A 14672-nucleotide genomic window follows, 5' to 3' on the forward strand; every position below is an offset into this window, starting at 1 on the left:
TCCTAAAACTGTCCTCGATGTGGAGCAACCGGCGAATGAAGGTGTTGTTGTTTTCGGTCATAGTAAGAGTTTTAAGGATGTAATCGTTCATTTTGTTGATGAACTTTGGAGTTGTTTGAAAGATTAATTAGGGTTTGGAGATTGTTTTAGCAGTTAGGGTTTGAAGATAGTGAGATAATGGAATGGTGGTTGAGATAATGTATGTATTTATACTAAGTAATGTGTCCTTTGAGTTGTTTTCTAATTATTAATATAATATATGCATGTTTAGGAAGTTGTGCCATAATCATCATATCTCCCTGCTTCAAATCTTATGTAAACCCTTCTCATTCCATATATTGTCCATTCATATGCACAGTACAGGGATGGCAGTAATAATGCATGCATCGGAATTATAACGGGCCCCGTAATTATGCATGCATCTAGTAATATTTAATTATTATTTTTTTATTTTGTAAAAACAAACAACAACGGTTATGTAGAAACAACCCGTTGTCTTTAGTTATAACAACGGTTCTTTGTAAAGTAACCGTTGTTATAACTTTCCCACCAAAATTGAGTCACACTTTCCACAACGGGTTTTGATACTTAAAACCGTTGTTAATAGTTTTAACAACGGGTTCATTGTTAAAACCTTTTACAACGGACGCTTTAACAACGTCCGCTATTTTATATAACAACGGTTTTTAGCCGTTGTTATAGCCTGTATCTGTAGTAGTGCCTTTTCCATGGCTATGGAAACATTCCAAGAAATTGACCATGAGCCCGAAAAAGAGAGCATGGGAGGTTATGTACTTGAGCAAATAATAACAATTCATGGTACAAGCTTGGATGTTGAAGTCGATCCGGATAAGGGAGAGATGGTTATGACTACACCAACCTCTATAAGTGAAGAATTTGTGCTTGAAGAAATTGTGGAAGCACCAAATGTGATAGTAGAAGTTGAGAGGAGCCCGGAAACTGAAGAGATGATCATAGTGGAAGAACACTCTTTGGCCAAGCAAGAAGGGGCCAATGATACTTCAAGGTATGACAAATTTATGGACTTGGTAATGAAAATGGAGACCTCCAATCCACCTTTGGTGGAGATGCCTCATTACTCCGAATTCCTTGAAGAAGTCATTTCTAGAAGAGTGGACATTAGTGGCTATGAGCTTGATGCCTCAAGTGAGGAGTGCAATGTGGTCAAGTCTAAAGTAATCCCCGTTAAACTTGATGAGCTCGGGAGTTTCTCAATTCCGTGTACCATTGGTGACCAAAAGGTAGATAGTGCTTTGTGTGACTTAGGGGCAAGTGTGAGTGTCATACCACTTGCCCTTGTGAAGAGGTTGAATGTTTCAAGCTTAGCCCGCACTTCCTTTACAATCAAGCTTGTCGATAGGACAATCAAATCTCCAATTGGGATTCTCAAGGATATCATGGTACAAATTGGTAAGCTTTCAATTCCTACCGATTTTGTTGTATTGGACATCCCTATGGGAAGACACTCTCGTGTCATTCTTGGTAAGCCATTCTTGGCCACAGGAGGAGCTATCATAGATGTCAAAGAGGGATTATTGTCATTCAAGGTCGGGAATGAAAAAGTTGAATTTAAGCTACCACATGCTTCAAAGAAAACCGTGGTTCAAAACATGTTTGTCATGGAAACTTTAGAACTCCATGAGAATGAAGATGAGAACATGGAACTATTGATTGCTTATGAGCCAAAAGTTGATGATGAGCCACCGACTAAGTTCCTTGAAGAATAAGTGAATGCTAAAGATAAGTGTGGGAAAAAGGGCAAGACTTGGGAAACCGAGTTCGATTCTAGCACCAATGCCCCTCCAAAATCAAAACCGATAATTAAAAAGAAGAAACCAAAAAGATGGAGGAAGAGATCAGAAGGAAAGAGTGTATGTGACCCTAGTGTTGACAAAGACAAGAAGATGTTTGAGGAAGAGGTGGACCGAAAATGGCAAGAGGTTCAACATGCCATGTGTAGGTTACATGATGTGATGACAAGGGTGAAAGGCTCTTGTTTTATTGGTAGTGAAAATGGTGGAAGGTTGGTGGGATCTCGGGATATTGATCCCGGTTGAATGAAGTCTTTGAATGAAGAAGTTTGGTGGAGTTACTTAAGAACCACCGCAATGTATATATTCTCTTTCTCTTTAATTAAGTTTTTACCGCATTTTGCATTTAGTGACATGATTCGGAAAGGAGCTAATCTAAATTAGCTCTCTTTGCATTCATTTAGTATAGTTGCATCATAATTCAAGTCCGCATATAGAATAGATCATGCATTGCATACCTATTTGAAAATCACAAAAAAATTCAAAAAATTGAAAATTTTCAAAACATGTATTTCATTTCCGAATTTCCTCCATACATTTATTTCCATTGGAAATATGTAAATAAATAAGTGTGGGGGGGGGGGGATTCCATCATTTAAAAATACAAAAACATGTTATTTATTTTCAAATATTCAAAAAAAATCCAAAAACATGTTCTTTAATTTCGAAAAAAATTCAAAAACCACCAAAAATATGTTGTTTATTTTTCCTATTCTCTTCCTACACTTTGTTCCATTGAGGATAATGTAAATTTCAAGTGTGGGGAGAGAAATATCCACATTGTGAATATTATTTATATTTGTGCATATACATTTATACTTGTGAATTTATGAAAATTCAAGAAAATGCCTAAAAATCGAAAAAATTCAAAATTTTCAAAACTATTGCATTGTATATATATATACTTGTTGTCGGCTAACCTTTGGCATAGACATTGACCATTTGAGGCATAAAGGAGCTAGAAGACCCGCTTGGTAAACTCGTTGTAATCTCTTACTCCTTTACCGTTCTTTATTTATATATCTTGCATATTTCAAGGAGGATGGGAATTTTTGTGCCTTGGATGTTCCTTCTGGGAAGTTTTGGATTGTTGTGTTGGTATTAATGTGCTGCTAGGTTTAGTCAACTCGTTACATGTTTACCTTAGGTTCATTTCCATTTCTCGCATGCATTTGTTTCACATGTATATATGTGTTGTGTTTCCTTCTTGTTGCATTGAGTTTGTATATAATTTTTTGAACAAAATTTGGTCTAGGAAGGGAGTATGATGCCCCTATGATTAAACCGTCTTGGCCGTGTCTTTCCCCCTTTTTGTAGCTTGCACCCATTGACCTCCCCGTTAGGGTATTTGCTTGCAAATACCCGGGAAATGAGGCTATACGGGAAAGTTTTGACCACCATGTGAGACCAAGACCGTAGTCTAGGCCTTGATTTCGACATAACTACTTTCATGTGAGGTTTAGAGCCTCCTTGGGACCGGTACATCCATGCCCGCTCTCCCTTAGGTGTGGGCAGGCTCCTTGCGTGGCATGTTAAATCACGACGCATAAGCATGGCGTCCTTTCCTTTTTAGACCATGAGATGTTCATTTGTGTGCATATTTTAAAACAATTAGTTGCATTTCATTCTTGAGCCTCACATTGCCAAATAAGCCTAATTTTTAACCCTTTAGACTAGGTCCTATTTTCCTAACCCCTTTTGAGCTTGAAACTCTCATTTGGCACCTACAAAACTAGCTACATACCATAAACAACCTTCCCTTATCAAGAAAGTTGCTTACATGTTGTCAGTTGTATGAAAAAGGGTGTTTTGAACCTTAGTTGATGAGTGAGTCGGGATAATGGTTTTATTTGGTTGGTTTGAGTAAAGAGGTTTTGAAAAAGAAAAAGAAAAGAAAATAGAAAAGAAGAAAAATGTAAGGAAAAAGAAAAAAAAATCACTTATACTTTGTTTGATGAGAAAAAGCCAAGCAACACTCCTTTCATCATTGGAGTAGAAAAAGGCGTTGCAAGAATAAAGGGGCACTTGATGTTTTTCCAAAGTGAGTCGGGTTTGCACAATGTTTGCATAAATTCGGGAAACCAATTTTTGTTAGGGTGTAGATGTTACTCATTTGTTGTAATAAAGTGGAAGAAATGGAATCTTGGCAACTTCTTGATGTGTACCTCCACATTTTTCCAAATTGGTGCTTGCACCAACCCCGTTTCGTCCCGTCACCTAGCCCCGTCAAAACTCTTGTTTCTCTTTATGCATATTTTCCTTTTTGCATCTCATGAATGGTCTTGTAGAAGAGGATTCCATGTCAGATTACGGGCATGTCTCACGAGTCGAGTAGTTGAGTGATTTTGGTTACTTTTTGGCACAAAAATCACCCGTTCTAAAAAGCAAATGAGAGACTAGTGAAAACCGTGAGGAAGTCGTTAGTCTAGGTCCCCTTAGACAAGGGCCAATTTGGTCGAATCTTGTGTGTGTCGTGTAAATCTTGAAGGTTAGGCTTTGCTTCCTCCTTTCCCGCCTTTGAATTTGTTTCCTAGGTATTTGACTGTCATATTGAGGTTGCTTGAGCCATAACTAGGGCATTGACACCCCTCCAAGACTATGAGACGGTATCTCCCGACCAAAACCTTTAATTGTTAAAAGCAAAACGGCCGCTTAGATGAGGAAGGCGGTTTGACTTTTTGTAGATGCATCCATTGTTTATTTCGTGCTTCATGTTAGGATGTATCCAATTTTCCGCAAGCCCCCACTTGCCTTGCAAGGAAGCACATACCTCATTGTGTTTGATTATGATTTGAAGGGACGGAGAAGGCCCGTTAATTGTCTTTCATCGGATATTATTAGTTTAGCTAGTCTTCTATATTAAGGGTCTCGGTTTAGTTTAAATGAGCTTACTCGAGAACGAGTAAGGTTTAAGTGTAGGGAGATTTGATGAGTCGTATTTAGGTTATATTTTACCCCGCATTTATAGCTTATTCCGACTCGATTTTGTGTGCTTAATTATTTAATAGCTCATTTAATCACTAATTTACTATAATTAGCCGTCTTAGTCACATTTAATAATTAGTCGGATTGTAATAATATTAGTATTTAATAATTCGATTTTATTTATCGCGAATAAATATATATATTTATTAATATATTAGTTTTATTATAAATGTCATATAAATAATGCTTTGCTTTTGTGTTATTTGATTTTGTAGGACTCGTATTCGTGAATAAAACAAGTTTAAGTGAAGCGAGGAGGAAATTTAGACACAAATGAGCAATATTAACATGGAAGTCTCAAACGTTGACTTTGTCAAAGTCAACTCATCGTCCCCTGCCTACATCTTCATCTTTATTTCACCTTCATCATCGCATCATCATCACCATACCACATTACCTTCGCCTTTACCATTTTTGTTCGCCGAAAACCCGTCATCAACCTCGCATACATCACGAAACTTCGTCACCATTAATCATCATCACCATTTCCAAACACCACCACTGCAACTCCCATCATCACCACGGCAACAAACAATTTTTCACCATTATCAATCCAACAACACCGCCATTAACATACCTCCATTTCCACCATCACCATTTTCGCAACAATCCACCATCATTTTCGCATCATTCACCCCTGCATCACGAAATCCGTCTTCATCATCAATTCTGGCCACCAATGTGTCCAGCTCGTCCCATATACGCCACCATTCATCCACCATCATCAATCCGAAAACCCGACATCCATCAATTCGCGACTTTCAGACCACGACTGACCACAGCACCGCCCAAGCTCCACCAATTCCAGCCCATCAATCACCAATTCAATTCATCAATAATGAAGCATATGTACTCTTTGCCGGCCAACCGGCGGCCGACTACCCCTACCGGTAGCCGCAACATTAATTTTCACCTCTTTTTGTGAAAGACTCGCTACCGGTCATAGGCACCGGCAGCCGACGTACCGGCACGCAATACCACAACATTTTCATCTCGCATCAATTGTGTGCTCTATGTCGGTTGCCCTTCTGCCGGTGCACCGGCTCCCACTGACACCTCCATTAATTCTTCCCCTTGCTTCAAATGTGTCGCTACCGGCTCCAGTACCGATGGCCGGTGCACCGGCAACCACTACTCGCTGTTTTCTTTATGTCGTTCCCCCTTTTTCTTTGTCTTTTTTTTTTCGTCTGTTTTTGTTTTGTTTTTGGGAGTGGAGATTGTTTTCGTCGATTGGAGTTATAGATTAGTTATTATTATTATTATTATTATTATTATTATTATTATTATTATTATTATTATTATTATTATTATTATTATTATTATTATTATTATTATTATTATTATTATTATTATTATTATTATTATTATTATTAGTAGTAGTATTATTATTATTAGTATTATTATTATTATTATTATTATTATTATTATTATTATTATTATTATTATTATTATTATTATTATTATTATTATTATTATTATTATTATTATTATTATTATTAGTAGTAGTAGTAGTAGTAGTAGTAGTAGTAGTAGTAGTAGTAGTAGTAGTAGTAGTAGTAGTAGTATTATTATTATTATTAGTAGTAGTAGTAGTAGAACTAATTAGTAGGAGTAGTATATAAATACCACAACACTTCTACATTAAAAAAACACTTTTATTACCACTTTACATTAGACTAGAAATTAGACTAGATTATTATTCTCTCTCAATATTGTAGAACCCTAATATTTTCTCTCTCATTTTTATTCAATAAAAAGTTGTAATCGTTCTTTCATTAATAGTTTAATTCTTCTTTAGTTTATCCAAGTTCTTCAATTTCCAATAGTTTACATTTAATATTTGGGTTGTCTTTGAAAGACAAGAAGAAATTCATCTTCCATTATTATCCAAACTTGGTACTTTCTTCTTAATTGGTATAATTCTCATCTTTTATTTTCAATTACTTCATTAGTTTACATTTATGGTCTCACTTGTTTGTTATTTATTCAAAGTATTAATCTTTATCATATTTGCAATGTTTGTTTGTGGATTGTTGCAATTTATTGTTGAATTCTCACCCATGAACATGTGTGAGTAGTCTAATCTAGGGTCTATGGGGAATTTGGGTGATTAAGGGGATGAATTTGGGTTGTTAACCTTTTGAATGGGGTGATTATGTGGTTTCTACTCTCATTCATTTGAAGTGTTTGATGAAATGTTTGAATGAAGTTTGAATTTTTCATTAACATGTTTAACTTATCTTGGTGCATTATGCTATTGGATGGTTTTAGAAGTGTTTATTGAGATGCTTAAATGAAAGTTGGAGCCTTTATTAGACATATTTGATCCATCTTGGTGCCTATGCTATTGGATAGTCTTTATGCTTTGTTTGTAGCAAGTTCATCTTAATCAAGTGACAACTTATTGAGGGACTTAAGGTGATTAAGAAATTAGTCCTAAATCCTTGACCACTATTATTATCCATCTCTTGTTAGACCTTGTTTCTCCCCCTAATTGCCCTTTGTGAACCCAAAGACCTTAGCCTTCCCTTATTAATTAAGAACAATTTCATTTAGTTTAAATTTTATACTTTGTTGCATCTTAGTTTAAAATCGACCAACCTTATTTTTATTTGACTAAAATAGGACTTAAACGGACTAAGTATACACCCCCGCCATCTTTGTGTTTCACCCCGATTAAATACTACTTTTTAATTGGGTTTTATAAATTACTTCTGATTGGGAAATGACGGCAAATCCCTATATCACCACCTCATCTATGGCAAGGCATGCCACCTTCCTTTGGAAGTGGAGCATAAAGCCTATTGGGCCATCAAATCTTTCAATCAAAGCATAGATGATGCGGGCCTCCATAGGAAGCTTCAACTTCAAGAAATTGAAGAAATCCGTCTTGACTCCTACGATAATGCCGCTATATACAAGGAGAAAGTAAGAGTATGGCATGACCGGATGATAAGTCGGAGGGAGTTCAAGGAAGGTAGCAAAGTTCTTGTCTTCCAAAATAGGCTCAAGTTGTTCTCCGGAAAGCTAAGGTCAAGATGGCTTGGTCCGTACATTGTAAGGAAGGTCCATTCTCATGGAGCGGTGGAAGTTGAAAACCCAAGCACGGGAAAGATGATCAAAGTGAATGGACAACGTCTCAAGGAATATCATGAAGGAATGGAACCACAAATGGTGGAAGAAGTCACTTTGGAAGACCCAGTTTATCAAACATGAACAAATGAAGCACTAAGTCGAGCCATCGATGTTAAAAATCCGGCAACCTTTGTAAATACACTCTCCTTAGCATAGAATTTACCGCTTTCTTGTTTATTTATTAATTTCGCATGTTTATAAGCATCAAATTGGAATCTTTTGATGGTTTGTTGAAGTGTGAAGGGAGTCGGATGGAGATTCTTGGGAAGCGTGCCAAAGTAGTAATGGGAGTCGAAATGACTCGGGACATCAACTACACGAGTCAAATGAGAGAAAGGCAGAAAAGAAGGTTAAATATTTCAACAAGGGAAGAAGTTGAAATTTGATATTTGAACCGCACTCCAGTCAAAAGCGCAGCCTGCGCAAAAAGGCGCAGCATGCGCACAAATTACGCAGCCTGCGTATTGAGCTACCACGGGATCTAAAGTTAGCCTAATTCACGATTTTATGCTTTCATATCACAAATATTTCGATCAAACCCACCACAAACCTTACTCTCATACCGCATCCCACCATAAAAAATCCCATCCAATCCCAACAAAACTTCAACAAAACCCCAACTTCATCATCACATTCCTTCCCCAACCAACATACCATCATCAATCACTTACTTTGCACATCAAAAATCTGATTTTCACCTGATTTCGTCCCAAACCCTAACTTTCCAAGCTTCATGTTTCAAGCATTTTCAAGTGGATTTCTGGGTTATTGGAGCATTCTTGGCGGGTTATTGGCATTATACATCAATCATTGAGCATTTTTAAGTGGATTCGGGGAGGTATAACAACTTTTCCAACTTTTCTCTTTATTACTTTGCAAAAATCCGAAATTAGATACTTGTTGGTTGAAATTTTGGATTGTGATTGTTGATTGTAGTGTATAATTGCTGGGACAAACTTGTTTTCTTAGTAAGGGAAAGGGTATTCAACAAACATCATTCACTTCCACCTTCTTGAATTAGTGCATAGAAGGTGTTTGTCGAATTGCCTCAAAGAGAGAAAAACAGTTTTGAGTGCTTTGTTGATAGTATTATTATGCCTTCTTGCTAGGTACAATGGTTTTCGGAAAGAGGGAGGCCGTTCAACAAGGGGAAGCAAGTGCTCCCAAAGTGTTTAATGGGGATGAGGGATTGAATTCCGAACAAAAGAAAATTTTCAAAAAGCTTGAAAAAGACAACCCTTTACCCATTACAAAATTTCTCCACCGCGACACACTCCAAAAACTAGGCTTAGGAGAACTCACATTCCAACTTTTGAGTCGGGTAGGGTTAGAGAGGTACATGGACATTTACGATGATACATTCTGGTCTTTTACTTTTGAATTCCTTTCCACCATCTCAAAAACGGGGAAGGGAGTTAATGAGAGGGTGAATTTTCGACTTCACAAAGTGTGGCACTCAATCACATTTGATGAAGTCCGGGATGTTTTGCAAATCACTAAAAGACCTTCCTCGGTCAACCCACCCAAAGGAAAGCTTAATGAAGTCTGGTGTCACCTCACGGGGAGACAAACCCAAGATCACAATGATAAACTTTCCGCCATTACCAACCCCGTGATCCGAATATTGACAAGAAGTTTAGCTTGTTGGTTCTTCTCTATGGGAGAATCGACAAAAGTTAGTGACTCGCTAAGGGAGTGCATTTGGACTATGCTCCCGGAGAGGGAGGGTGTGCCCGATTGGGCAAGACTTTTTGTGAACTCGTGTTTGAAGCACAGGAAGAGGAAAGGAGGTGTTATCAATGGTGGGGGCTTAATCACCCTCTTTGTGGAGAAGTATGTGGAGGAAGCCCCGGATGATCAAAACCCCGTTTGGGGAAATTATTTTTAAAACACTCAAGGGTTAGAAGAAACCCACATGATCAAGGTCTTTGATGCTATCAATTTTAGATGTCATTGGTTGGGAGTGGGAAAAATTCCATATATGACTCTACCTCAGAATGACCCGATTCCTAGTGGCTCCCATGCCATTCATTTCTTTTGCCCGGCCGATACATAACAACAACAAGAGCCAAGGGCACAAAGAAGAAGGGCAGTTACACCCTCGGTTGTCAATGTTGAAAGTGAAGAAGAAAGGGAGATTCAAAGGATTGAGAGTGGCCCAACTATCCATGACACCCCAATGTATGAGGCGGGGGGAAGTTCTAGCACTCCAATCGCCCCTTGGCAATAACAAATGTTCAACTACTTCAATGAGACCCGGGGGACTTTGGAGGCCATAAGTGGGAGAGTTGATAGCTCTTATGCTTGGCAACAACAACAAGCGCCAAGGCTTGAGAGTCTAGATCAATGGAGGGTGGCTATCATGGAGCACCAAAAGTTGAGTGCGGAGGCCGAGCGGGCTCAAATGAGGATGCTTGAAGGGATAGCCAAACAACAAGAGGAATCCTTTGCTTGGCAACAACAACAACAAGCCAAACAAATGGAGGATAATTAAGCTATGTGGAAGGCTCAAAATGAGTGGAGGGAGTAAGTGAGCCATCAATTTGGGGTGCAAAATGAAAGGCACTACCAATACATTGAAAACTCTTACCATGATGCCCAAGCACAAGAAGACTCCTTCGGCCTCATCCGCGGCCTCTTTGGCATGACTCTCCACCATAATGATCCCACCTACCAACCAAACATTAATGAGCAATAAGTTGCTGAAGCCTATGAGAAGGCGAAAAGAGTGAGAGAAGCAAGAAAAAGGAGGAGAAGAAATCAAGGGACATATGAGAAAGGTGAAGGCTCGGGTCCCTTCAACAACTAATCTTGAGAAGGTGATGGTACTCCTCCACATTGAGGACAATGTGTGATCTAAGTGTGGGGGAGTGAGATGATTGTAATATATGTACATATTTCCTTTTTTATCTGAAAAATTTGAAAAATACCAAAAAAAATGGAGGGATAAGGAGGGTCATGGAAGGAGGCTAGCTTTAGGATTTAATTTACTTTTGAGTCACAAAAACTTACTCTAAATTGGTGGTTTTTCTTTGCATTGGCTACTTTGGTTGTTGATTTTTGTAGGTGTGTGGCCAACCAAGTAGCATGATCATACCGTGCTTGGAGTGATAAGGGGGTGATATAAGTGGTGTAATGTGATGATTTAGGAGTTGCCTAGGCTACTTTGCTATCACCTTGGGATAAGGTGAGAGTGGTCATCTCTTTTCGGTGATATAAGAAGGGTGGAGTTGAAATGAGTTGGAGTTGGTGGAGTGTCGTGTCTTGTTTTGAGGGATAATATAAGGAGGGGGTGTGAGAGAAGAGTGTGTGTCACCTTTGAGTCTAGATTTTCCTTTAATCGGTGGATTGTTAATGAGGGAGATATAAGAAGGTAGTCGTGAGGGAAGAGTGGTCAATTATCCTCACACTCACCTATGAACTAATCCAAGTGCTTGTTCCGAGTTTTGCTTGGGACGAGCAAAAGTCTAAGTTTGGGGGTGTTTGATGGAGTCAAATATGTCGAGTGTAGTTGTGTCTATTAGGTTGTTTATGCAAGTTTTGAGGCCAAGTTATACACTAACCTTGGACAGCCGGCTTGTTCCATTTCCTTGTAGTTTTGGTCACAATGAGCTTTACCTTTGGTTGTTCATCTCATAAGACAAAGTCAAGCATCCGTATCAATAAGTCGAGGTAAAGATTTCGTTTTGCATCAACCAAGATAAGACGCTCGCACTAACCAAGCAATGACAAGTGAAGATGGGAAAGCAAAGGACCAAGCAAATAGTCGGATTTTGGCAACGGAGTCCAGTACAAAGCGCAGCCTGCGCCACTTCCAGGAGCCTGCGCATTTTGATTTAAACACGGGCTTAACTTAACAGTCCATGTTTGGGCTTTCATGAGACGACTTAACCTAGAAAGGAGTGCAGCCCTATATATATCTCATGCTTTGAAGACCTAGATCAGCATCTTATTAGGCAATAATCTCAAAAACTTGTATGAGAAGAGAACTTGGTAATTTAGGAAGAAAGTTGTAATCTTTTGACATTGAATGTTAATCTTTCCACATTTCTTGGGTTCTTCTAAGGATATGGAAGGCTAAGCTTTCATCTTGGTGTAATTTCTTTCAAAGTCATCAACTTTGGTATTGTAAGACTCTTTTATCTCCTTTAAAGTTATCTAATACTCTTTCCTTGGGTTTAATTCTTATGTTGAGTGAATGAATGTGTGGTTTGATCATCCTTGCATCTTATTTACTTGACTATTGCAAATTCTAGAGAAATGATTTAATTTATCTAGGATTTTTTGAAGCAACCTTGTTGTGTGTTGATTTGATTTAAAGGATTCATATAAGAAGTAGGAAAGTTTGTGTCTTTTTCTCATTTGTATGATTTAATCTTGTGAGAATTGATCCTAGCTTGAGTATCTTGGTAAAGGTTCTTAATGCTCATGCTTAGTTGTCTTTCATGGTTTAATGGATGGTTGGCTAAACTTGAAGAGGATACATGGATGATTTAATTTGTGTATGCTAATATCTTGATATTGTAATATTGGGTGGATAACCTTAGGAGAGTAAAAAGAGTCAAGCTTTGTCATTTGTTGGTGACTAAGAAGAGATTACACCAAGTTCTTTCTCATTATTACTTTGTGCTTATTAAGTGTTTGTTGTATTGTCACAATAGCAAAGTCTCCATTTTTACTCATTTTCATGTTGTTTCCAATCAAATGCCTCTTCCATCTACGTTTCCTACTAGTTGAACATTGTTAATACCCATTGTTTGTTATTAGTTCCTTTTGTTGAGTTTAAATTGTCATTAGGGTCTTAATTGGTAGTTAGAGTCTTAATTAGTATTCAATAGGTTACAATTCAAGTCTTTAGTTTAAAAGTCCTTCTCTTGGGATCGACCCTTACTTGCACAATATTGCTTTATCCTTTAGAGTAATCTACAGTATAGTTTGGCTTTATAAATTGTTAATTTGATAGTTAATTCTAGTATTTAGCGACCTAGTATTTCACTAATCAATATCCCACAAATTCTTGTCGATTCAGCAGAAAACACATGACAGTTCATTATAGAGTGAGTATAAAGCAGCCTTAACTTCCATTGGTTTTTTTTTTTGTTTTTGGTGAGGAGTGAATCTGCAGCCGCTACCTTCGGGTAAACCCTCACTGCAAACCACGTATACCAGGTAAGGCACCCGAGGGTGATAGACTCGAAGTCTATATTAGGCATGGATTCAGGCCAAGAATGCTCCACAAGATTTTGCTCTTGGGGAGACTTGAACCCGGATCTCTTTGGAAAAAAACCAAATTATTGACATAATTTGCATTTTGCATTACAGTGTGTAATAATTTTCATAGGGAGTAAAGCTGTTGAGGGGGTTCTAAATAAACTTATCGTTTCTTATTCTTTAATCGAACATACATATTACTTCAGAAAAACCAAAATAGAAAGTAATAAAACGTAAAACGAGTTATAGCTTTCTCTTGCATTTCACTCCAAATGCTATATTGTTTCAGACTGTAAGAGCCGCTAATTTAGCTTCGAAAATGAAATTTTCCTTACAAATTACAGATAAATGTATCATTTTTAGACACTGCTTTTAGTTTTCTCAATATTTCAAGAACTACTTGAAAGTATATCTATAAACTAAATGCGTCAACGTAAAACCTCGACCTGCCTCAGCTATAAAACTATCTTATTTGTAGTTGAATCATCTGAAACTGGAAAAGGCATTGCTAGTTCCGATTCCAGACCCAAATGGCTCCAGCATCCATGAGCATTTGTACAAGTCTACCTTGCACCTGAAGGGTGATCAAATCATTTGGGCCGCCAACAAAGTTACCTCCTATGAAAATAGATGGTACACTTGGTCTACGACCCAACATCTGAAGTGTTTGTTCAATGTCACGTCCATTATTTCCCATTTGATCAAGTTCGTAAACTGTAGGATTAGCTCCAAACCCGGTTATGAGCTGCCTCATTGAGTGGCTCACTGGACACCCGGTTTTGCTGAATATGACTACTGGCCTTTCGTGAACTAGACGCTTCACTGAATCCATTATCTTAGCTTGTTGGTTTTTGATATGGGTTTAAGTTGGAATAGTAGTGGTTAATGAAGAGTTGAGATTTGCAGTGAGGATCAAGCTACAAGTTATGTCTATTTATAGGCTTCATCAAAGGCAACTTCCATGGCTTAAATGGGTAGAGGATAAGTCACATGACCATGAAAATGACCTACAAGACATCATCTTATTTCTTCGTATGTTATTGTAAGGAAACAAGTACATCTATCTTATCGAGTTGTGACTCTAACTATGAAGAATAATAACTTTTTACTAAAGGGTATGGAATTTGTGTCCCAAAGAGGGAAAGGTCTAACTTTTCTTTGGCTTTTGTATATGATGGAACAATGTCAAATGGCTCACTAAACTAGTTGCGTTTCTATCCGTGAGAAGTAAGAGTAGCAGGTAAGGGTTGATCTATATTAACCAAAGGTTTTGCTTGGTGCTACTCGGCTTGAATCCCCAGACTCTAACAAAGGGTGCTTTACTGTTTTCAAGTAGTAGGCAATCAATGCAATTTTCGACACAATTTTCATTATGGGCTATGATAGGAGACCCTCTAATCCATGTGGTAGAAACAAAGAGGTAGATCACACCCACCTTACCGTAGGTAGCCGCCTTTAGTTATGGGTGTGAAATGGTTCAAGAGTGGAGAATAACACATAGCCGCCCAA

General features: G+C 37.9%; 1 protein-coding gene across 1 annotated transcript; it reads right to left on the reverse strand.

The window, feature by feature from the left end:
* Positions 1–13671: 13671 nt before the first annotated feature.
* LOC141649362 (monothiol glutaredoxin-S6-like) lies at positions 13672–13995 on the reverse strand. The gene has a single exon (XM_074458054.1). The coding sequence runs from the start codon at positions 13993–13995 to the stop codon at positions 13672–13674; it is 324 nt and encodes a 107-aa protein (XP_074314155.1).
* Between the last annotated feature and the right edge of the window lie 677 nt (positions 13996–14672).

The sequence above is a fragment of the Silene latifolia genome, chromosome 3 (genome assembly GCF_048544455.1).
Source record: "Silene latifolia isolate original U9 population chromosome 3, ASM4854445v1, whole genome shotgun sequence".
Classification (NCBI taxonomy): domain Eukaryota; kingdom Viridiplantae; phylum Streptophyta; class Magnoliopsida; order Caryophyllales; family Caryophyllaceae; genus Silene; species Silene latifolia.